Raw genomic sequence first — 23966 nt, forward strand, 5'->3', positions numbered from 1 at the left:
TTCCTTGGAGCTGCAGTCTTCCCACTTCCCCCATGTCTTCCCACCTCAGCTCCTTCAGACTAGCGACAGCAGCAATTGGCAAACACTTGGTGGAACTGTAAGTTTGCTGAGCCTATCATACAATCTACCTTTCCATCAAGAATGGTTGTAAACAAAACAGAGCAAGACTAAGAGCTTCTGAAAGAGACAGAGGCCAATTTCAGGGCTTCAAATTGCTAAGTCAAATTTCTTTTAAGTTATGTTTGACATATGCAGCATTTTCATAACTGACGATAAGTTACTTGATTGTGCCACAGCCACGAGTTTGCATCTATTGAATTCTGCATTTTAAAATTACAGAAAGGCAAATTTCAAATTTAAGTTATGCTTGAAATATGCAGAATTTTATAACTGAACATAACAGTTTCTTGATGGTACTATAAAATGGCACTTTGTGCCTGGAAAGTACACAATATTCCCCTTTAACACTTTTCTAATAAGCTATGTTTTTGTAGATAAATGCTGCCGTCTGACCCCAGCAGTACATCTTAAAGTTTCTTCCTAAAAAGTTCAGAGTGAAAACAATACCAGCTAAAGCAAGCATTGCTAAGTGCCACTGCGTTCCACGCAGTTAATGATCCTTGGCTGAATTACATGAGCAGGCGCTGGTACACTGTGCTCCAGGTGAGAGGAGAAATAATGTTACATCACTTTGCAGATGACAACAGGAAGAGTAATATTTCCATACAGCCAATAGTGCCTTTAGAAGGTAGAAAAGTACAGTAATAGAAAGTTTATTAATCTTACAGGTCCAACAAAAAGCAATAAGGAACAATACATTTAATACTCAGAGAACAAGCTATTCTTTGAAGCATATTTACAGACAAGTTAGAGGCTTTACGCTTGTTAAACTGTTACTTTAAAAGACAAAAGCTGTTTAAATTGAAGTTATTTTAACACTAGTCAGAACAGCTCCACATTCTTGTTTGTCATGAACAGTGATAACTTGAGCATTGTGAATCAGCAGCAGACGGATGGTACAATTCACTGTGGAAGTAAGAAAGATGAGGTATGGCGAAACTTACATTAACCATCACTCTTATGCAGCCTATAGGTAGTGGGCGCTTCTAGAAATGATAAAAAAACAAAAAACTACTGAATTGTATAAAAATAGAGAAAAACAAGGCAACAGGTTGTTTAACATTGGCAAAATACAGGTGCAGTACAGGAAGCTAATGTTTTAGAGACAACAGTAATTGATGCTTTCTGTAATTACTTGCAATATAACTTGAAATTAACTATTCATTAGGAGAAAAACTTTTATATCAACTAAGATTAGGAATCTCCAAAACATAACAATCCAGAAAACACTTTGGTTAATAAGTTCTTAACATTAATCACTGCCTCTTAACCTATAATTACATGCTATAACCTGCTAATAAATAATTGTCAGAACAGCAGCTATAGCCAGTTATGGTGCAGAAATTCAGAACAATGGTCACTGCTCTTGTGTGCCCCAGGAGATATAGTCGGGTCGTGTCGCTGCTGTGTACTCGTCCACCAGCTGCTGGACAACCTCACGAGAGTTGTCCAGCTCATCAAAGTTGTCCTTGAATATGTCCTCTTTGCGGAACTGTTCCAGGAAGGCCTCGCGCTTTCGCAGTTTGTCATACTGCCTGCACGTTCGCTCGAAGAGCTAGAACAGCAAAGAATGAGGGCAAAACTATAATCAAAACCAGGAAGGATTCAAGTTCCTTATCAGATTTCTTTAAAATCTACTTTCTGTTTTGATTCTCTTCTTTAAAGACAAAGAAAATCTGATGCAGGCTTCCTTGGCTTATTAATGAAGTAAAAAGTAGTGGTTGTTGCAACTTAGATTAAATAAATCAGATGGTTACAGAATTTATTTATTTTTTTTTTTAGCTTAACAGTTTTTAAACCAGTGCGATGAAAAAAAACAGTCAAACATTTAAAACAGACAGATGCTTATGAGAATTCCCAAATATCTTTACATCATTACATACTAGGGAACAGTAAGTCTGTGCTGAGTGCTTACAGAAGAGATGCTGGTGTGGTTGGCCATCATCAGGCCGCTCACTCTGTGAGCCGAGGCCAGGTATGGGGACCTCCTGGACAAGGCCACCTGGATGCTGGCCGGACCCCAGGGAATGAAGTTGGCAAGTTTGCGCTCCCGGATCCTTTGGAGGCTTTTATGCACCTAAAGAAGCAATGTTTGTTTGTTTTTTTAATGCAACAAATGATAACACTTTTTCGTTTTCAGCTCCCCTACCTGCGTGGGGTCAACTTCTCCCTGGATGATATTGAGGATAGCAATGTAGCAGTGACTGGGCTGTCTCTCTCTTCCAGTGGACACCATCACATTCTTGGGTTGCAACAGTCTCCTCATCACATCCAGCACCGTCGTCTTCCTCACACTAGCAACCTGAGACGTGGCTTCGTTAGTGCTTTCAATCCTAACGTCTCATGTAGTCTATTTCATCTAGTAAAATATCAGCTACTTACCGACTGGTCAGTGGTCAGTGGTGTGTAACCCGTCATGAGGAAGTGGAGACGGGGAGTGGGAATGAGTGAAGCGATCAGACCAATCAGGTCATTGTTCATGTAGCCAGGGTAGCGTAGCGTAGTTGTGCTCGCAGACATGATTGTAGAAACCTAAAATGTTGAGACATCTCAATGCAAAGCTTTGACAAAAAATTAACTATCTATCCTAAGAAAAATAAAACAAAAATGTTTTCCAGTCAGGCAACATACCCTGCCATGAAGCCAGGGACAGTTCCAAGAAAGCAGCAATTAGATTTAGTGTACAACTAACCAACCAAACACGTTTGTGAATTCTTAGTGAGTGTCAAGTGTCTCTTCAAGTGCGTCGTGTTTCTGTATGTTTTGTGATGATCAAAAACACCCTTGGAGACAATTAGCTGAACCTCAAATGAAACTGACATCTTACTCACCAGCTGATTAATCTGGGAGAAGGAGGGGTTCTGGATGTGCAGCCTGTCTGTGGCAATGCGATTCAGAGCAGTGTTATCCAGAACAACCTGATGGACAAGACGGAGCAATTAGAAAGCAAATAGAGACAAAGCAAGTCAAGACACAAGTCAATATACTGCTATGCTTTTAGGAGTGAGAAGGTACTGCAGTAATCAGAGAAGAAGCAGCCGCACAGTGTGTCATTGTTAGGAAAGTAGAAGACATGCAATAAATTGTACGGTCGCAACAGGGAGACCAATTCTAGGGCTAGATTCTATTAACTCTGAGGCTAATTTCATCAACATTAGGTTCTTATGCAAGACCCTGGAGGAAGCAGGCATTAAAGAGGAAATGCCATTAGACTGCTAGTGCATCTGTGTCTTAATACAATCAGATATTTAGAAGTCAAATTTAATAAGTTGCATTTGCAAGACCTGAATACTTCTATGTAATCTGTTTATTAGTTTGCTGCACAAGAAATTAGAAAAGTCCCAGGTTATTTTACATAAAGGAACTGTGAAGATTAAAAGAGAGACAGCTGTAGTGCTAATGGAAAAATTGAGAGAATGTTTGCTTTATTCAAAAGTTAAGTTGGCCAATAATTAACGATTGGTTATGAAAGCTGAAGGTGTGTGACTCGTATGAACACTATTAATTTCTGTCATTTTTTAAAATTAGTTTTCAATATGCAACTCTTTTGTAAATTTGTAGTTCAACATTTTGCAGATTCTAAAAAAACATTGCAAAAAGTTAACTAAGAGCAGTTTCATCTTTAACTTATTAAAAAGACTTTCTTCATTGTGGATCCCAGCCAACAGGAGAAACTATTCAAGAGTGTAACAGTGAAATAATCAAAACAATAAACAACTTTCCACGAAAGAAATGCCTTGTGTGCACATTTTATCTTGAAAGAAAGGGATAATAATCGGCATTCCCACTCGAGCGCTGCTCACCACGCAGTCTGCGTTCTGGGTGAGCCTCTTCAGTGTGAGCAGCGAGTTGTACGGCTGAACAACCACGTCACTCATCTCATCCTGGTTTGGGAAAACAGAGTAGGTCTGTACCAGCTTCTTTGGGTACCTGTGGAGCAGGAAATATTTTATTTACACACACCAGATCCCAAGCCAAATCTAAAGTAAGTAGCAGCAAGTAAGTTGGAGGAGTGTTTGTGGACCTGTCGTTGAGTCTTTCCAGCAGGTATGAACCCAGTCCCGACCCGGTTCCCCCGGCAATCGAGTGACAGAGGACAAATCCCTGCAGAGACAAAGCGTTACTCATTACCAGCACCCTCGAGCTGCAGCATGCACCACATGCGTGTAAAAACCTACAGTTGACTCCAGTGGTGCAGAACAGAAAAGTGTGTGGGTGAGCAAACGCCTCGCTTCCTAGGCAGTTATATAAATGGTAGCAGAGCCCCACCTCGCAAATGGGCTTCCTCCTCACCCCCCTCTTACAACCCCCTCAAGTCAGGCCTGTAATACCTGCCTTCAACATTCGCCCCAACTATTATCACCAAACACACTGCACACCACACCCTGCTAACACACACATGCCAACAGCAGCTCGGCCCACCTTCCTACCCAGTGCACACATGAGTGCGCACACTAAATAATAATGTGGGCTCATAATGGGAATGGAGTTACAGAAATTGCAGACCTCTGAGGGGAAATGCGAGTGTTATTTTACGAGAGGCTGGAAGCTGAATTGGGTTCACAAAAAAATAAAGAGGCTAAGAATAATAGAGTGGGATGGCCGGGATTTAGCTGGTTTTAAGAGGACAGGCTCTGGCACTATTTTAGGATGCTGTTTCCATTAAGTCATTTACGTCAGGCAGACTGCTGAGGCGCAGCAATCTGCCTGAGTAATGTCAGGTAGACCATGTCACTATTCCCAACAGAAAGGCTGAGTCAATGACAATAATTTAGACAGGAAACACTCTTAAAATGATCAAAATTATAATGAAAAGAGTCAGGGGCTATGTACACCACTACAAAAAAAGTTTGCAAAGCTACAAAACAACAACAAAAGAGAAAAATGGGCCAAATGTGGATAAACAAGAGCAGAGAGACAGAAAATGACCACAAATAAACTCAAAGTGATTACAGAGACAACAAAATGACCACATAAAAACATCCCACAAATCACAACAGCTTACTTAGTCTAAACTGTTGCTATTCTTACGTCCATCCATCCATTACATGTTGCTATTCTTACATGTTAAGACTAAATTAATCCATCACATTAACTGTAAAACATGTAACCGACAGTTTTCTTAATGTCTGAGCTCAGCCTCACTGCTCTTGAATGGTCTGAATTAGCCAGCAGACTATACAGTTGTGGCACCGCCACACAAAGATATGCCTTTATGCTTAAAATCAGAGCTTAAGTTTCCATGCAACCACAGTCAGTCAGAGTGACCCCAACCTCAAAGACACTAAGTTACATGTGTTGGACTTGCCTCCAGGCTGTCACTACCGTCTGCCTCTCGGTCAATAATATCAAAGATGTCTTCTTGGATTTTTTTGCCCTGGGAAAAAAAAGATTTCAAGTGAAAAATGATTTAATTTAAACTGGATTAATGAAATTAGTTTAAATAGATATGATTTCTAAACAAAACTGACCTGTGAGTATCCACTGGCCCAGTTGTTCCCAGCACCTCCACCATGCTCAGACAGGTAGATGTTCTCTGGATTATACAGGTTTGCATACGGGGAGTTGAGAATTGAATGGATCACACGAGGCTCCAGATCCAGGAGGACAGCACGGGGGATGTAGTGCTCATCATCAGCCTGAGGAGTTTGATTAACAATCAGGACTAGTTTAGAGATGCAACACAGTCGTTGTCCTTGACAGCACTGCTGGGTTCTACTTTTTTATATGACACGTATGCCACCTACTGGAAAATAGTGCTGGTGCATTTGAGGGCCATAAATATAACAGGGTTGAACAGGGCACACATATTCTCAACACATAATTAAAACATCAAGAGAACTTATCATGTTCAATCAGCACTTGCATAGCTGCAAAACAATATACGTGTGAATGAATGGAGTGAAAGAGATGACTAGAACAATAGGAAAAGTATCATTACTACTTGACGTGTCGCAGCAACATTGTTTTACTTAAGGACATTCCTAATATCGACAAATTAAATTACTTTTACTTATGAACAGGAGCAATGTAAATCTTAGCCATGGCCCCAAAAACACTAACCAAGCCCAAATATAGCAGTGAAAAAAGGAAAGTCTACAATATCATCTATAGCTACCTGCGATGGGAAAAAAAACATCTCTTGTATCAATGTGAATACATACTAACATTTCTCGGCAGAAACATACCAGAAATATACAACATATAATATGTTTTAAACGAGTTTCACATTTAAAACAGAGTCACCGAAATAAGTTTTATTAATGGTGTAGTTACCTGGTAGAAGAACACGTCCTTCCTGTCCGTCCCTTCAGTTGCAAACTCCTCCACGATACCCTCTGGACTGATGCCATGCTCTGCACACAGCTGCTTCCAAAACTCGAAGCCGACTATAAAATACAAGAAAAAACATGGATAAATGTCTTGCATTAAATACATTTAATAGATCATTACAAGTAGAAAAAAAAACATAAGCCGATATCTATTTAGCATGCGCAGCTAACGTTAACTCATCTCAGTTGAGTATCCGTTAGCCGTTAAGCTAGGCTGCAATAACGTTAAATACACCGAAATTTTCACTAAAGTATCTTCACATTTAACATCAGTTTCCTTTAATATTTAGAATACTGCACAAACATTTTTTCGTTTTGACGAGCAAACGAAAAAGGTAGAAAATTTGCCTGTGATAGACTACAATACAGTTTGCGTTGATGAAGCAAGTTAGCTATTATTTTCCGTTACATACTTTGATTTCCACATTGTCCTAGCTGAAGGGTAATAATTTCCCGGGGCATGTTCAATCTTCAGTTGCTCCTTCTTTAGCTAGCCAGCAGACAGGCTAGCTAAATTTACAATAACGACTCTGCAATTCTCTCAGCTTCGACACTGAATCGCCATCAACAGCCCGCTCCTTCCCGCTTGGCAGTGGGTCCGCTCCTTTCCCGTTCAACAGGGGAAATGGCGTGACCTCGAGGCAAGTGTAGACGATTGAGATTACTCGAAAATTTTTTAATCATTATTGTTGACAGTGAAATCTCAAGCAAATATAGAAAATATAAACAGTCATTTGATGATTACTTCTTGGTAAATAATGCACCTAACCAAACCGAGATGGAAGCATTCTTTTTATTTAATTTTTTGCCACCAACTTTTCGGTGCGCCAACATTTAAATGATGCGGACCTTTGAGTATGACGTTGCAGGCAAGCCTCTGAGTTTACTTGCGTGCTCCCCCTTTTTTGGCTGGCAAATAAATCTCCCGAAAAAAACCAATGGAGACTGTAAATTATGTATTTATTGTTAAATAAAGTGGCAGGTGCCGCAGGTGGCAAGAGCTCAGCAGAAAAGTATATTTTCTTAATAGGTGCCCACCGGAAGTAGTGTTAGAGTTTATTTTTGGACACTTGTTAGGCCTTCCTTCTTTTTAATATCACTCCCACTCACATTGTTTTTCCGAAAATAAAGAAATGAATTCTTTTTTTAAGTATAATTCTTACTTTACCCTCTGTCCATGTACATGATACCTACCATCAGTCATGCTGAACATGGAGACCGTAAGCGTTTGGTAAATGTATGGAAAATTGAACAACGATAATACTTTAATATACTTAAACATTTTGACCATCTTAAACAATTGTGACTTATTTTAAGCTCCAAAAAGGAGCCCTTTGAAAATCGACATCTTATCCACATATACAACAAAAAAAAAGACCAAGGTTGATTTCTTTAATTAATTAAATTCACGTCAAGAATGAATTGAATTAACAATTTTAAAAAGATAATTCAATTCAGTTTTGAATTGAACTAACAATTATTATTTTGAAAGTGAACATTAAATTTTAATTTAATTGTCAGTTGACGTGTAAACAATGTAAAGAAAAATTGTAATGCTTCATATAACTTGTGTTCCCTTTCAACAACTTCAGTTGTCTGAAAGGCATCGTAAACAATATAATCCAATTTTACCTGAACGCACCATGACACAGTTGTTTCTGTGGATTCTGATTGGCCCGCTATGCAGTCGGAAAAACAAGACACGCCATATTGACTATTTTTGAAGAGAAGTGCTACATTTCTGGGGGAAAATGACTAAATAGTAAGTGTCAGCGTCTTATACAATGTTTCAAATTTGGCTTTTTATGTAATGATTACTTTTAATATAAGAAAATGTCTAATTCTAAGCAGTGAGTACGATATTTCAGGTGGCCTCTCTTGCTGTTAGCCCTAACCGTTAGCGTCAGTGTTGTGAGCGAACTAGGCTCCGTGGCACTGTAGTGTTTCATCAAGCAGTTTACCTTTTTCCACTTTCCTTTATTTAGTCTTTATTTTTCAGGCTGGTTTTTGTCAACGGCAGACTCTAAGATGGCGCACACTGGGGCTACAGAAGATTCCCCCATGAGGCATTGTTCCTCTGAGCAAGGGTCTAGTGTCTGCCTGCGGAGTCGGTCGTGCTCCAGTGAGAGAGACGGTCATGTGCGGGCTGTCAGAGTGGCTCTTCTGCCCAAGCTGGGACCCTACGAACCCGTTTTGACCTACCTTCAGTCTGTTCTAGTGTGGGAAAGACCCTTTCACAGTGTCCTCCTTTACATTGTTGTCAACATTGTATTCTGGTAGGTTTCCATCTCATATGAAAATATGCACGAGTGTATCCTTCCACATTGGTGTGTGTGTGATAGTTTTGCAGAGACTCATTTCCTGACATGAGAATCTGCCTGCAAACAGGCGGTGAAAGTGTTTCACCTGTCATTTCGAGCATGTGGCAGAGTACCGCTCCTATTTATGGTCACCACAACTTTGGTCATAAAGATGATCTTAACATTTTTAGGTGCACTTTTTATAACTTAAAATCAGAAACCTACTAATTTCTGGCTTTAAATTTGAAGAGCATATAACTACGGTATTTTCCTGTGAATAACTCAGAAGATGACCTTGATAATACTTGAATTATAAAACTCGCTGCAGTGTTACATGCAAAGAAAGCATGACTGGCCACAGTGCTGTTCAAGCTCAGCCATTCAGACTTTATTTGATTAGATCATTCACAGTTTCAAGGCCTTTCTGTTCTGTTTAACTATTGCTTCAGCACAAACCCCAGTAGTGCATTGCAGCTTCAGTTTATCTCAGTAACTCTTACTTACTGTTAATTTGTTGATCATGCTTGTATTTCCACTTAAATCCCAGCAGTCAGCACATTCTTCAAGGTAATCTTCAGGTTGGCAAAACCCTGCAGCTCTGTTTGGATCAACACATTTTTGAGTTCTTAAATTAAACCGTCATTGAGAGGCTTAGATTAATTACTGTGAGCCCCGGCAGTGTAAATAAGTTGTGGGGGGAGAAAACTGTGTGTTCTTGTTGGAATTGCAATTTAAATCCACAGTCTGCAGCTTTTTATTGATTGAATATGTTCAAGTTAAAAATCAGAATTGAAATTGATGCACTGCAAATACAGAATTAATACGGTACCTCAGATCAACAAGTCTAGCACTTTCCCTTAGTTTAAAGCTAAAACAGTCACAGAAATAACATCAGAACGGCAATTTCAGATAAAGGGTTCTCAGATTCTGATAATAAATACACTTGGGGGAAAACTGATTCAAAAGACACCAATTTTCATTCACTGGTAACTGCAAATTGTTATAATAATCAGAGTCAATTCACCCGTATGCAAATAATCATTTAGAATGTATCCAATTTTCTTAAAATATATAGCACTCATATATTCTTAAATATATTTAAGAATATATTTTCTTAAAATATATAGCACTATGACTACTATTACTTCCGGTGAATAGCGATGTTTTATTACACTGCCGAAAAGGGTAAATACTAAAAACTGTTTAATTAAGAGGGCTGTTGCTGTGGAACATTTTAGCATCACAGATATTTACAAATGTGCTCAATTTAAGCAACACCAAAACCTATCGACCGTATATGTTCTAGAGGTTCTTTGAAACTAGGACATGGAGGATTGTCATTAGGAAAAAAATGGTGCCCAGTCCTTCTCTGGTCAGGTGAGCTCTTACGACTCTTAAAAGATAGTATTCTGATTATACAGTGTTTTTCCATTTTGTTTGGGGAAAAGATATATTTTTATTCTTTCATTCTTCTGAGTCAAAGTCTCAGAAGGGGGCTTCATAAGGGATTTGTGGTCCAGTGAATTGTGCACAAAGTGATCTAATCTTCTCCATTCAGGCTTCTCTGATGATGAATTGTCCAGGATTTTGTGTCTGCTTTTCCCTCCAGGTTCTTTGCTCTGACGTCACTGCGGTTGCTGTTCCTGCTGGCTATTGGCCTGGCTGTCCTTGTGTTTGCCGATACCTGGAGGAATAAGATCTGGCCAAAAATTAGAGGTGCTGGGTTTTGCTTTAGTGTGGAAGATATTTTTGCATAATTTGAACAGACTATGAAATAGACTTATACCAGATATGTGTGGAATTAATTATTTGCAGTAATCATTTTAACTTTATTTGTATAGAGATTACACAAAATTTTCAGTCACAATATATTGTATCGACTGTATTCTCAGATTATATTGATATTAACTGTGTAAGACTGTTTGTTGTGTAAGAATGATTTTTCTTTTTCTCTCCACAGTCAGAAAATTGGAAGAATCAGAAAATGAGAGGTTTGTTTTAATCCTCTTTTACATAAGTTATTACTACAGTATTTCTCATTTCAAAGCATTGTCTGTTTCTCCAGCTGGGGACTGGTGCAGCCCGGCGTCCTCAGTGTGCCTGAACTGTGCCACCACTTAGCAGAGGCCTGGGTCAGCGCATCGGTTTTCACATCCACTATGGCGCAATATAAACGACAAAACCCTGGCAATGTGAGGATAACACCTGAAATAAGTTGATGAATACATGTGTTACCTCCTGAATATGCCCCTTTTAAAAGCCATCTGAAATACCTATATTTGGATTAATTATCTTAACATGAGTCTGCAAAATATTAACTTCCCCCATTCTCTTTAAGCTCTTGATAAATGCTCAATAGGTCAATGTTTTGCAGGACCTCTGACCTTTAGCCATATGTGTCTGGTTTTTCTGTGACAGTTCTGCATCCTGATCTGTGGAGTTTTCTTCTGTTTGGCTATGATTGGATACTACATTCCTGGATTAGTGCTCTCCTACTCTGCATGTAAGTCTCAGCAATTTACCTAGTTCTGACTATAAAACGGCATGCTATTATAAGGTCGTGTTGGCAGGGAATCGTAGCCTGACCAGTGTGATTAAAAATGCATGGGTAATGAAATCAGATCTGTGGGGCCGTGGTTCCAGGGTCCACTCAGTGAGGTGATTAAAGCTGGGATGAGACATACAAGACGGGAGCTAAGGAGGTCAGACAAAGAGTGGGCTAATCTGCTAACCTTCAGGTACTGAAGGCTGCACAGCTCAGCAGGGTGGAGCAATCTACTGCAGCTTGTTTGCTGCATCTTCACACCTTTCATCTACAGCAGTTTGTTGCTTTACGCAGACTAATGGGCATGTGATTGTCAGCAAAGCAGATCTGTTCCAATCTAAATTTAAATTCTGAGGAGAACATTTTTTCCCCTGTCACGCAGACCTAACAGAAATATTCCCTCCTGTAATGACTGGTGATCTTTTCCCTCCCGCTGTAGTGTTGGCAACTCTCCTGACCCCATTGGCTGCCTATCACCGGGTTTTTCAGTGTGTGTATGTCAAGCTGGAGCCATACCTGCAGCGACTGGACTTCAGTGTTCGTGGACATATGATGTCAAAGCCCATTGATAATCAATGTAAGTTGTATCTAAATTTTCCAGCCATTTATTAATTTTTTGCCTACAAATATAACTCTAAATACATAAAAATGAATTAAAAACTTCTCTCATATCATATTTCAACAATAAGCACAGTAAAGTAAACCCACCTGCACTTATTCTAGATCAAGCACAAGTCAATTCACTGAGATCAGAGGCTGTGTGCCTTCAGAGAATGCAGCTGGGATTGTGGGATAAAAGGGGCGGAACTTATAAATCACAGCATTCACCTGAATAACTGAATAACATCAAAACAACCAAGCTCTTCTTATAACTTCAGACATGCATTTTTCATGTTGATGAGCTCTAAGTCTTTGAGATAAGAAGACCTCGTTGCCATCACCCTCATCTGTAATTTCCTCTAATGCTTCTCAATCAGATTCAAGTCATTACTGTGGCTGGACTGCTTCAAAATGTAAAATGATGTCCTGTCTAAACATGTTACTTAAGTGTCAATATATAAATTTTAACTTAAATGCCAGGTGTATGAATAATTATATATAATAATAATAATTGTAGGCGTAACTGTAGGTGTGCTTACAAGACAATGTATCAGTCTGTGTTTGGCAGTTGCCAGGAGAACAAAACTTGCCTAACTGCCTTGCATAGCCGTGTAAAGTTTGGTGCAGAAACAAAGCATGGATTGTATAGAGCGGTTTCAAAAGTTGGGCTCGGCATCTTTGTTCCTGTGAAATGAACTCTTAATGCTTCGGTAAACCAAGAAAGGTTGGACAATTTCATGACTCTGTCAATTCTTGAAGCAATGTTCATGAGGGCTTAAGCAAGCTTGGTATAGAGCAATTTGACTCCACAGAGCCCTGACCTATATCCAATAGAATACCTTTTGGAGTATACAGAGAGGAGACTCTGAGCCAAAGCCTCTCTCCCAACATTAGTGTCTGGTCTTAAAAATACCCAAGAACAATGCTAAAGCTGCAAAGGGTGAGCCAATGACAAGTTAAAACCTTTTTAATGAAATATGGTGCCATGAATGTTTATGTAAAGGCAAGTAACACAAGTTTTTTGGCAAAATATGGGGAATCTCCACTACATTTGACTGTGCCACAGACTATAAATCCAATAAAATATGTTGAAATTTGTGGTTATAAATTGACAAAATAGGGAAAAGCTTCCAGTGGTATGGTGATATTTACAAGCCACTGAGATGGTCTGTTTCTTTCAGATGTTACTTCATCTAATTCACAACGTAAATAAAAATTATCTTACTGTTTTCTCACTGTTTTAAAGACTTTTTTACAAACTGTGGTGACCAGAGGATAAATTTAGCGGAAATAGTTAGTTACTATCTGTCTGTTGTCCTTTGCAGTCCTGCGAAGGTCTATACGTGGTGCAGCCTCCGATGAAGCGAGTGACAGTGAGGAAGAGTTGGCTGCGTTTTGCCCAAAAGTAAGCCTGTTAACCCTTCAACCTCCTCTGTAATACTGTTAAACTAGAATGACTTACCTGTGAGTAGTAACAAATGCTTTGCACCTGCTCAAGTCACTTTGTTTACATCAAAGCTAGTGAGAAAGTATACAGAAAAACATTTGTTTTTGTACCTGCTACTTCATCTATTTCAACTGTGATGAATACAGTAGCGTACCAGAGCCACTTCCTGTTGAGATCAGGAGCATCAAAGAAAAAAGCTTGCAAATAGTTTAATGAGTTTGCTTTTTGATTTTTGAAAAGGTTTGAGATCTACAACAAGCAGAGACTGAAAGTGAATTAGTTGATTTAAAATGTTTTGCTTGATTGCATTAAAGCATCTTCTTTGCCTCTCTCCTCCAGTTTGATGATGAGGTTGCCGCTAAAGAACTTGCACTGACTGATTCGGAGCACTCCGACGCTGAGGTGTCCTACACTGACAATGGAACCTTTAATCTGTCACGGGGTCAGACTCCACTCACAGAGGGCTCTGAAGGTACGCTTAGCTATCTTCATTATATCTTCCCTGTCTTCTGCCTTCTCTCCTCTAAATTTCTGTTTTTTTTTTTGTTAGATCTGGACAGACACAGTGATGCCGAAGAGTCTTTTGCTCAAGACCTCCCAGACTTCCCGTCCATAAACCCTGACGCCACTTTGATGGACGACGACGACGACACAAGCATCGGGCTACCTAGCCTAGGCCTGTCTGGCTTGGCGAGTCACCGCGCCTCGGTGCTAGACGTGGACGCACATCTGGACTCTGACCAGGAGGATGCAGAACTTTCCCTCAGTGGCCTCCCACCCGCCTCAGATTTCAGTGGGGAGATAGCCGGAGTCATTGCCAGCAACATGATCCAGGCGGCGCTAGCCGGGGCATTGCAGCCTCGGCCTTCTGTCGCCCAGCGTAGACCAGGCCACCCTAGGGCTGTTCAGCACAAAAGCTACCGCAAACAGTCCAGCTCTGAATTTGACACAGACTTGGACGCAGAAGACTTTGAAATGCTAGATCAGTCTGAACTGAACCAGATGGATCCATTTGGAGGAGGAGAAAGTTCAAAACGAAGCGAGAGTCAGGGGTCTAATTTCTTATCAAGCCTGCTTGGTAAACCACAGTGAAGAGTTTGTGCTGCTGTGTGTTCGTCCTGCTAGGCAGAATCTAAAATGTTGACCAGCGTGTGAGATAAATTTAGGTTCCAGCAGTCCTGCTTCTGGTAGGAAACAATTTCTCACTGTGAAGTATTTCATATTTTTTCCCTTTTCCTAATTTTCTTTTCTTTCCTGTTCGACTCCGATCAGTGATAACTTTTTATTTGTAGGCTGAGCAATAGGAAATACAGCAACAAAAATACAATGAGACATTTGATACAACAGCATTGTCAAAGTGAAAAATTACACTCAAAACTTACAGGAGTGCCCATTAAAATTTTTCTACTTTTGAATCGATAAAAACAGGGCTTTTTAACATAGGACCAAATATAACATTCCTGTTGCTTGAGTTGAGCCATGTTTAATACATACATTTTTACAGCATTTAATGTTAGTTTATTAGGTCAATACAGTAGTTATTCATCTTTCAAGAGACAGCATTTCATTGTAGTTTTTTGACACGACATAATTATAGGAACTTCAGCATTTCTGTTGTTGTGGAGGCTTATTTTACCCCATATTACTGTCTTAACTGAGCCAGTAAAGTGCTGTTATATTTTATTTTAGTTATAAAATTTTGTTCTAAGGCAAAAGTTATTCACTGTTTATGTGAATAAGTATACAGCTGTTTTCATTTTCCTGTCCTTTTCCTGCTCTGGTTTCCTCAACCTTTTTTTAATTTGGAACCATGTTTACATCAAAATTGTATAAATGCTGATCTCCCTCTTTTTTTTTAATGGTTTAAAGTGATTTTGTATAGGTCTGTCTGATTGTTCTTTATGTTTTCGAAAATATGGCACTTTAAACCAGAAAAATTCAGATTTACTGAATCTTCTATGCTGTTTTAATAGAAAAACAATTGTTCTTTTATTCTGAAAAATGTATCCTGTTTAGAAAGGTTTTCAGTACTATGAAACAACAACAACAACAAAAAAACAGCTAGATTGTCCTTTATGAGGCTGAAGTTGGAAAAACAATGCACTGATTGATAGCTGAGATGGATTTCTTTGGCTTGTTAGATTTGGGTGTTAATGTTCAGTCAAGCTGCTCCATGAAAAGTTAAGTCCTCAATATTCTATAGTCTGTTAAGTTAATGTGCATAGTATTGTATTTTCTTCTCCGTATCTGGTTTTGATATATTTTGAAGTGGAAAATACATTGAATAAATTGTTTGGAATTAAGTTTGTCTTTTGGATTGTTCTTTGACACAATGAAATACCAAAAAAGACAGAAGAGGTAAAAAATACCTGCATAGTATAATTCTTATTGATGTTTTGTTAATTTAAAATGAAAAAACACTATGGAAATGGAATCTTCTAAGACTTGAATATTGAAATTTAAAGTAAAAATGTGAATTCCTTCTATATTGTGACGTTTTTTTTGTTTGTTTATTTTTTTTTTGCCAGTTGTTTGTTGATTCTTGCGTTGTGTGTGAATTGTGAGAGTTATTTTTTGTTTTTGGGCATGTGCACCGACGGATGGCACCTTTTGAATTTCGTTGTCCTTGTGACAATGACGATAAAGATTTATCTTATCTTATCAGGGGGGCGTTCTTAGTACAGTTCCTTTCAGAGCAACTAGAGATACAGACGTCTTACAACGCTTATTTTTTTCGGGTTTAGTAGCTACAACTTAAAGATCTAAGCCAACCCCACTCGGTTACAACTTTGAGACAAATACTGGCGAAACATTATTCGTTCCTCTGTCAAAATAATATCACTTTATATCAGCTAAAAATTCAACAGAAGATCTCAGATTGACTGAGTGAGTTGGAATTATATACTGGTGTGATACCTCTTATAAAATAGTCGATCTTTTCCGTGACGCACAGTTTCCGCGAAACTCAATCTGAAAAGCTAACGTGAACACGAAAATGAGCAAAAAAGACAACGGTAAGGAAAATAAACTACTTCAATTTATTTTCGATTGTTTTTAATCCCAGACAACTTTTTATTTCGCGTGGAGGATGTAGGTGTTTCACAGAAACTTCGAAATAAAGTGTAGCTAGGTTAGCATAAAGCTAACATTAGCTAACCCGAACAACAGCTTGTTGCGGGAGAATATCTGAAAGAGGCACTAATGATTATGAGTCATAAGATGTGATGAAATCGAGCAAACTCAAACATAAAAGTGTATTAAGTCTATCACAATGGCATCTATCTGCACAGCCTTAATAGTTTTTTTCATTACAGGAGCGTCTATCATCCTCGCCTATCTAAATGAAAAGAACCGTCCCTACAGTGCTCAGGATGTCTTCTGTAATTTGCAGAAGCAGCATGGGTTGGGCAAAACTGTGAGATCAATTCTTTCTTTATCCTTTTTTGTATTTTTTTGATTTCGTGATTATTCTGGGTCAAATTACCTTACATCCAGTCAGCTGTAGTCAATTCCTTTAAATGTCAGTTTATGCATTTGAATTACTGATTTTTTTACAAAAACCACAAATGAGTATAAGTATTTTAGTGTAAAATATTTATACTTATTTAAAAATACTTAGTTGTTCTCACCTTAGTTGTGAGATTAAAAATATGGTTTTAGGGAAAGGTAATGAAGCATTTTTGGCCACAAAGATGTTCAGTTGTAAATCTACGGAGGGCACAAGGGAGAAATCTTTAAAGCTGTATTGTTTGCAACCTGATTATAGATTGATTAACTTGCTCCACCAGGCAGTGGTCAAAGCCATGGACCTGCTGGCTCAAGAAGGCAAGATAAAGGAGAAAATGTATGGCAAGCAAAAGATTTACTTTGCCGATCAGGTTAGTCTGTTAATCTAGAATGTTTCATTGCTGTAGGCAGGGAGATGTCTTCTGAACCATTTGTAATCTCACCCACAGTCTCAGTTCAGAGATGTGAGTGATGCAGATCTGAAGGCCATGGATAAACAGATTTCAGAGCTCAGTGCAGAGGTGCAGACCCTAACACAGAGCTGCAGGCAGCTAGATACAGGTAGACCGCTCTGCTGATTCAGATCATTTCAAAAAACACTACTGAAGACATCATGATTATGCTGTTTAGCCCAGTGCAGGAAATACAGCTGAAATGAATTTCTTTGTGCTATGCCAGAATTGAAAGAGCTGAACAGCTCCCTCACAACAGAGGAAATGATGGCAGAAATCCAGGAGCTGAAAGCCGAATGTTCTGGTTACAGAGAACGTCTGGAGAAGATAAAGTCAGCTACAAATCACGTAACACCAGAAGAAAAAGAGAAGGTGTTAACCACTTTAAAACCTCAATTAATCTCTTACTTTGGTTGTTCTGCATTTCTTGTAAAATGTGGTGTGTTTGTTGTAATTTGCAGGTCTATAAAGAGCGTGATGTTTATGTAAAAGAGTGGAAAAAGAGGAAGAGATTGGTAGTGTATTTTTGTCAACAAATCAGTTTAAATTTGCACGTTGTGGTGAAGGAGAACTGCTTTGGAAGTGCTAAAATAGTTTTGTTTTTCTCAGGCTTCAGACATGATGAATGCCATCCTGGAGGGATATCCAAAGAGCAAAAAGGAGTTCCTGGTAAGATGAGAAGGAAGTAATTATATCCATTTTCCTCAAATGTTAATTGACTGGCAATGCTTTTATTTTACTGCAGGAAGAGGTGGGAGTGGAGACGGATGAGGACTGTATGGTGGTGCTTCCCACCACCTGAAGAAAACAGCTACACAGCTACTGAATCAGATCAAGCCTGGGTAGACTGAAGCGAAGAAAACTGATCACAGCGATCTAATCCCAAGAGGAAACTTTATTTATAACACGTTCTTTGAATAAATACGAGTTTAACATATTCTGAAATGGAAAACATAGCTGAAAGCATTTATGCACATCAGTATTAGCTAAACAAATCACAAATGTTGAGGCGTTATAGAGGGATGGTCATCACCTCAGAGGCAACAGCGGTTTGTTTTCCAATTTTATAACCACAAAAACATACCTGAGTTCACAAGAGTTCTACATATTCAGGTTGAGTTGTGAACAGTTTGCCAACTGAAATATTTTTATTTTTGTTTAAGATGGTGATATATCAAACTAATGCTTGACCACATTTTTAAGAGTACGAGTATATAGGTTTATTGTAATTAAAGTGTTTCATGTTGACTCAGTTTCTTTTCTCTTGCCACCTTGCACTTTTTTTTCCTGAAAAGGAAAATAAAATCAACACATTATCAACATCCACTGCATGTTTAGACACACGTGTCATCATATACAAGCCTTATAAAACCTCCAGTTCTGTGTTTACGAAAATAAGACTTTGAATGGATCGACTACTTCTATACAATCTTAATTAGTAGCGTAAGCTCAATGAGAGCATTGAGATCATTGCAAGTGGATTTATGGCACTTGAATTAGACTTCAGTGGTATCTAAAAGTTACTAGTGATTTACCTTTGAAATCGAGTTCCTGAAAACACAAAATTGTTTAAATTCAATGGCTGAAATTTATCTATAAGTCTTTTTTTTTTTCTTTTTTCATTGAGTACAGAAGTGTTTTGACAGATGAATAATTTTTAGGGTCTAACATTTATGGTAGCAGTGATTAAAAAAAAAAAAAAAAAACCTGTAGTGGTAATCAACATACTGATCATAAAAGCTCACACAGCAGATCTATACATTTACCATAACAGCATTACAACAACTTATTCTAGTGATGTTTCATATAATTAAGTTAAAAAAAAAAGGCTTATCAAAGTCAACACTTGATGTTTAACATCATCCTGTAAATAACTTAAATTCGTTCACCGAGCTGTGGCACAGTTGGTTAACATTTACAACATGTGTTTTTCTGCTTTGCCCCCATTATAAAGCTACGCTTATTTAAACATGGAGCTCCATCACAGTAAAGAGTTCATTCAAAGCAAGCATCAGTGATGGAAATTCTGAGGCATGCATGCATATGGCATGCTCCTGAAAACAGAAGAGCTTGAAATACTCATAGCAATCCAATAAATTTCAGGAGTGACTTGTTTGTGTGCAGCAGCACAAAAAGCTCTCGTTCAGAATCCAGCTACATGGTCACTATTGACGAGAGAGAAGAAAAGCTGTGACCGTTCTGCTTTCTTACTCTATTAATTAAGATGCAGCAGAAACATCACCATCACTTCATTCGCGTCAAATAAATGACTTCTCCTCATGGTGTCTCAGGTAAGCCAGGTAGATTTGCTCTGAACTGAATAACTGACTTGATATGAGCATCTATTTGTCTGTAGGCACACATGTATATATGTATATGGCTACCATTTAGATTATGAAACTAGGCAAACTTGGGAGGAGGACCTGATAAGACACTACTTCCTGCGTCGTTTTGTAGGAAGCTTTTTATTCATACGTTCCATTTTCTGTGCTTTGTTGAAATTATAACTAGATGTTCTCTGCATGCCACATTTCACTTAAAATTGCGTTTCCTCTGCGTTCCTTAGAAGTTTGGGATGGAGCAAAAAATACACTACAGAGATGTAAATTCCCAACAGTAAAGAGGTCACAAGGCAACCCTATTTATCTGCTCAAGCCAAGGCAACCTTTCATCTTTCCCCATAGCGTTTGACGAGGTAATCTAACAACAATCCAGGAATCTCTGATGAGCTGAAGTCAATGTGAGGACTGTGGCAGATTGAAGTTTTAATTCCATCCTGGGAGACAAGAGCAAGTTAAAAGTCAATTTCTGGAAGTTAGCCAGAGGTTTCCCCTCAACTAATAAAGCTGGCCATTGAGCTGCCGGAGCACTCCAACAACAAACTCCCGCAGCGTCTGAGAAAGAAAAGAAACATGGTCACTCCCTCTGCAGATTGATGTTTTGCTTTGTGCAGCATCCGTCCATAAGAGTCCTTACCTGTGGCTTGCAGTGTTCCTCGATCCAGCTAAAAACACAGGCGGACAGTTCTTGGAAGCTGCTCATTGAAACAGAATTACTGAAAGACACGAACAGCGAGTCCATGATGTTCTGGAAGATGTTGAACTTGACCTGGTCAGAGACCTGGTCCTCTCCCTGCTGTGGGTTGTTCTGGTGGGCCTTCACTATGTGCTCATAGTTCCTGGAAGGAAACAAGCATCTTATTTCCAATTTAGTAAACAGCTGCAGCTTCTGTGTGGGTATAACATAAATATTTTCACAGTTTAAAAAAAAAAAAAAAAAAATCCTATTAGGATTTACACTTTTCAATGAGGAGATTAATTGCAATCAAAGCTAAAAAGATGTTCCCTCTTTCCCCATGGTCAACAATTATTTTTAAATCTAAAGTCTTATGGCAGTCAGGACTTTATGTCATGTTTTTTCTAGATGAAGGGAGATTTTATGTTGTAAAAAATAAAAAAGATATAAACCACTTCCTCACGTTTTCATGATCTTCAAGGCCATCACTTCTTTCCTTAGGACAGAAACTTCCTCCTCTTGCTTCTTCTTTTCTTTATGAAGAAAGTGGATGTAGTCGATTGCTGAAACAATAAAACAAACACTTGGCACAGCACTAGGATGTCAATTATGAGTTGTTGGCAATGCTGCTTCTCCCTTTTTATTTCTCATAGATGAACTCAGCCATAACAAGATTTCTATAGGACTTCTTTTGTTTGATGCTCTTTTTTTAACACTTGAATTCAATTAAAAAGCAATAATTTTAAAACTTATGAAAAGGTTTGCAACTTAAAAAAAAAAGGTTTTCCCATCAGTTAAACCTTTAACATATGGCTTTTGAATGGTACTTAAAATTGAGCATCATCATGAAAAGGTCATTTATTTCAGGAATGCAGTTCAAAAAGTTAAAATAACAATATCCAAAAGTATTTATTATGAGGATAAAACTCAGTCATTTTGGCTGTAAAGGTATCGCTGCATACAATCAGAGCTTAAAAAACAACAACAATGCAAGTACAAATATTATTGTAAAAAAATTACAAAAGGCACAACATAGCATCAGTTTTAGTTTTATTTCTTTAGCAATAATATTGTTGAGTTAGGGGTGAAACTACATTTAACACAAACAGAAACTGTTTTCTGAATACATAAAGGCACATCGGCTCACAATTCATAAAGTATTTGTTGGTTATTGCTTACTTTTCTGAAGAATAGTAGCCTTGCTGATCTTTTGTGCTCCGACAGCAAACTCAGACTGCTGCTGACAGGTTGGGACAATTCCCTGCAGGTCATCATAACCTTTCTGGTGTTAGAATGAGAGAATAAAATTAGAAACTTCTATAATATGTGGAACATTTGATAACAAGGGGGGAGGATCCTGATGTGAAGTTACCTTGATTGCATCTCTGCGCTTCTGCTCAGCTTGTGTGTGCGCTTGTCTCCTTCGGTCTTTGTATGAGTCTTTATACGATGTCTCATGCCTATAGTCGCTGTCTTCATCATCTGTTAGGGAACAAATTCATTTTTATTATAGAAACATGTCTGTAGTATAGATCATCAGCAAAATGAATCACCAAGACGGAAAGCACCAAGAACCCTTTAAGTCAAATTTGAATTTATTCTTTCATATTTTTCCAAATTCAATCAAACCTCTACATTTTTTGCTGTGTCTTTTGGTTTTGGACATTTGAGTATGAGCCATCAACCTAACATTTAAATATGTTTAAATGCTCTTATAGCTAAGGTCAGGGTTTTTTTCTTAGTAGATGTTAATCTTAAAAAATATTCAAATTATGCAAGTCTGGAAAATCAGACTTTGTATGTTTACCACTGGTATCCAGACCTGAAATTAATTCTATGCATTTTCTGATTTTTCCAAGACTGGGCAGGAACCCTGACTATTGTATATGCTTTGCAAACTCTAAACATGTTACACATGGACTGTAAATAGCTGTAAGACAAAATGTTAGCTGTTAAAAAGACAATACCTGTATTTGGAACTGAAGAGGCACTTGTAGAGCCGATACTGTTTGCCCTGGACACAATGCTACCTTTTCTGGCAGTATCAGTGAAGAAACCTGAATAACAAAACAATAGTTATGAGAAAATTAAAAACAAGAGAGACAAGAGATCACAGAGAAAAGATGACATATGTCATGTAAGAATTACTCACTGGTGTCAAAGCCATTGTCGCTGAAAGCCCCGTCTGTCTGCCCGGCCATCACCAAGTAGCAAAGAAGAAATAAAATATAGAGTGTGAGGTTGAAATGACAAGAGGAAAATATGTGCTGTCCTAAATATGTTGACAAAAGAGCAACAACAAGCCATTCTAAACCCCCCTACTGAGCAACAGCCTGATTTGTCCATTTTAAGTACAACAGAAGATAAACGATGTGTCAAATAGGTTTTACTGCTGGATGTAGGGCAACGCAACACAATGGGTTTATTGCCTGGTTGTGTTAGCCTAGATTTTCCACTGCGTATGGTGGCAAAAAAACCCTGAGAAACACTGTCTACTGTTAAGAGTTCCCTTAAAAATGAATATTGTTTGACAAAATAGGTTTAAAACTCGATACAAGGCTCAAATTTCATTAATATAAGATCTACAACATTCTTTCGTCCGCAATAGAGTTTGCACACTAAAATTAATGCAAATAAAATATAAATATTAGATAATAAGAACGGATACAATAATATCCACAAAGAAACGGCTTAGTGTGAGACGTATCAAGCAAGACGAAGTGGCCATTTAATAAGTCAGACTCTTCAAAAGCCTTTCAACTTCACTTAAAATCGATATTTTAAATACAGTTTAACGCATTGGTCGTTTTCTTCTTTATGGAAGACAAGCTAATTCACAAGAAAAAGAATATTAGATAAGAAACACGAGTTTTTTTCTTTTTAGTCGGCTTTGTTTACTTTGCTAGCATGTTAGCCATCTGTTCCAATGTTACTGAACGTGATGAAGCTAACGCTACATTAGCAGCGCCGTTCAAACTTCAGCATTTCCAAACAGTTTATTAAACATTACAGATGTCACAGTAAAAAACAATGAGCGGGAAGCTGAAAAGTGGTCTTTAACAGTGACTTACTTTCCAGTGGTCCTCTGGAGACGTGGTTGGATCCGTCATTTTGGAATGCTAAATAAACTAATAGTGTGGCTGCCTTCAGGGGCTGCTAAGAAAATGAAAATAAAAGTGCCAAAAATAATTCCAAAAATTAAACGTTAACCAGTAGATTGAAGTCACATTTCAAAAATGTGAACATTGATGTCAGCCTGTTGCAGATGCAACCCTACTTTACTCAAGCTATGAGTTCTTCCGTTCATTTGTAGAACACATAAGTATAGTAGGTATAATTTATCTGGATGGAACAGGCCAGGTGGAAAAAAAAGACTTGAATGCAACAACTAAAACAAGCTACCTCATAAATATTTATTCTACTATTCATTATATCATACTTTAAATGTTGTCTTTTAAACACTAGACCAAAATATTTGACGTTGAGGTAGATAATGATAAATTCCTATCACTGAGAGGACTCTAAATGTAACACCACTACATGCCTTTGCTGACTTTTGCCACATAGAGGCACTGTTTCATTGCACTTGCTACATTTACCTTCCTTTGCCTGACGTCAACGCAGTATACTAAATTACCCAGCAAATAT

The 23966-nt window shown here is 38.2% G+C and overlaps 4 protein-coding genes across 6 annotated transcripts; 2 read left to right on the forward strand and 2 right to left on the reverse strand.

The window, feature by feature from the left end:
- Nucleotides 1–757: 757 nt before the first annotated feature.
- On the reverse strand, nucleotides 758–7057 carry tubg1 (tubulin gamma 1). The gene is made up of 11 exons (XM_005815350.2): nucleotides 6866–7057; nucleotides 6397–6509; nucleotides 5592–5759; nucleotides 5429–5497; nucleotides 4145–4224; nucleotides 3924–4050; nucleotides 2952–3038; nucleotides 2503–2652; nucleotides 2270–2422; nucleotides 2036–2197; nucleotides 758–1675 (listed from the first exon to the last, which is right to left on the reverse strand). Exons 1-11 carry the CDS (start codon nucleotides 6912–6914, stop codon nucleotides 1478–1480), a joined length of 1356 nt encoding a protein of 451 aa, XP_005815407.1. The 5' UTR covers nucleotides 6915–7057; the 3' UTR covers nucleotides 758–1477.
- A 1069-nt stretch (nucleotides 7058–8126) lies between these two features.
- On the forward strand, nucleotides 8127–15647 carry retreg3 (reticulophagy regulator family member 3). Of its 2 annotated transcripts, none has more exons than XM_023349512.1 (10): nucleotides 8127–8214; nucleotides 8452–8728; nucleotides 10362–10468; nucleotides 10713–10743; nucleotides 10818–10944; nucleotides 11171–11255; nucleotides 11737–11874; nucleotides 13223–13302; nucleotides 13684–13816; nucleotides 13895–15647. In XM_023349512.1, the coding sequence occupies exons 2-10, from the start codon at nucleotides 8481–8483 to the stop codon at nucleotides 14434–14436; spliced, it is 1491 nt and encodes a 496-aa protein (XP_023205280.1). In that variant the 5' UTR covers nucleotides 8127–8214; nucleotides 8452–8480; the 3' UTR covers nucleotides 14437–15647. The 2 variants fall into 2 exon arrangements, with proteins under 2 accessions (XP_023205280.1, XP_023205279.1); XM_023349511.1 differs by having other exon boundaries at nucleotides 8143–8214; nucleotides 8438–8728.
- Nucleotides 15648–16076: 429 nt separating this feature from the next.
- On the forward strand, nucleotides 16077–19009 carry psmc3ip (PSMC3 interacting protein). Of its 2 annotated transcripts, XM_005815019.3 has the most exons (8): nucleotides 16077–16358; nucleotides 16659–16759; nucleotides 17133–17222; nucleotides 17301–17412; nucleotides 17530–17675; nucleotides 17765–17818; nucleotides 17913–17972; nucleotides 18049–19009. In XM_005815019.3, the coding sequence occupies exons 1-8, from the start codon at nucleotides 16340–16342 to the stop codon at nucleotides 18103–18105; spliced, it is 639 nt and encodes a 212-aa protein (XP_005815076.1). In that variant the 5' UTR covers nucleotides 16077–16339; the 3' UTR covers nucleotides 18106–19009. The 2 variants fall into 2 exon arrangements, with proteins under 2 accessions (XP_005815076.1, XP_023205362.1); XM_023349594.1 differs by lacking the exon at nucleotides 16077–16358 and having other exon boundaries at nucleotides 16669–16759; nucleotides 17111–17222.
- mlx (MLX, MAX dimerization protein) lies at nucleotides 18179–23454 on the reverse strand. The gene is made up of 8 exons (XM_005815018.3): nucleotides 23390–23454; nucleotides 22471–22507; nucleotides 22286–22375; nucleotides 21691–21800; nucleotides 21498–21600; nucleotides 20782–20881; nucleotides 20280–20481; nucleotides 18179–20197 (listed from the first exon to the last, which is right to left on the reverse strand). Exons 1-8 carry the CDS (start codon nucleotides 23426–23428, stop codon nucleotides 20141–20143), a joined length of 738 nt encoding a protein of 245 aa, XP_005815075.1. The 5' UTR covers nucleotides 23429–23454; the 3' UTR covers nucleotides 18179–20140.
- Between the last annotated feature and the right edge of the window lie 512 nt (nucleotides 23455–23966).

The sequence above is a fragment of the Xiphophorus maculatus genome, chromosome 16 (assembly GCF_002775205.1).
Source record: "Xiphophorus maculatus strain JP 163 A chromosome 16, X_maculatus-5.0-male, whole genome shotgun sequence".
Classification (NCBI taxonomy): Eukaryota; Metazoa; Chordata; class Actinopteri; order Cyprinodontiformes; family Poeciliidae; genus Xiphophorus; species Xiphophorus maculatus.

What these genes read in the sequence shown, in the direction of transcription:
- tubg1 (XM_005815350.2), bottom strand. Translation starts at nt 6,914, where the DNA reads ATGCCCCGGGAAATTATTACCCTTCAGCTAGGACAATGTGGAAATCAA. An exon ending in AGGACAATGTGGAAATCAAA is followed by an intron (nt 6,510 to 6,865) that starts GTATGTAACGGA and finishes TGTATTTTATAG; the next exon opens with TCGGCTTCGAGTTTTGGAAG. An exon ending in ACCACACCAGCATCTCTTCT is followed by an intron (nt 1,676 to 2,035) that starts GTAAGCACTCAG and finishes TTGCTGTTCTAG; the next exon opens with CTCTTCGAGCGAACGTGCAG.
- retreg3 (XM_023349511.1), top strand. An exon ending in GTTGTCAACATTGTATTCTG is followed by an intron (nt 8,729 to 10,361) that starts GTAGGTTTCCAT and finishes TTTTCCCTCCAG; the next exon opens with GTTCTTTGCTCTGACGTCAC. An exon ending in AAAGCCCATTGATAATCAAT is followed by an intron (nt 11,875 to 13,222) that starts GTAAGTTGTATC and finishes TGTCCTTTGCAG; the next exon opens with TCCTGCGAAGGTCTATACGT.
- psmc3ip (XM_005815019.3), top strand. An exon ending in AGCATGGGTTGGGCAAAACT is followed by an intron (nt 16,760 to 17,132) that starts GTGAGATCAATT and finishes TTGCTCCACCAG; the next exon opens with GCAGTGGTCAAAGCCATGGA. An exon ending in AGATTTACTTTGCCGATCAG is followed by an intron (nt 17,223 to 17,300) that starts GTTAGTCTGTTA and finishes TCTCACCCACAG; the next exon opens with TCTCAGTTCAGAGATGTGAG.
- mlx (XM_005815018.3), bottom strand. Translation starts at nt 23,428, where the DNA reads ATGACGGATCCAACCACGTCTCCAGAGGACCACTGGAAA. An exon ending in GGCTACTATTCTTCAGAAAA is followed by an intron (nt 20,882 to 21,497) that starts GTAAGCAATAAC and finishes TTATTGTTTCAG; the next exon opens with CAATCGACTACATCCACTTT. An exon ending in AGGAACACTGCAAGCCACAG is followed by an intron (nt 20,198 to 20,279) that starts GTAAGGACTCTT and finishes TTTCTTTCTCAG; the next exon opens with ACGCTGCGGGAGTTTGTTGT.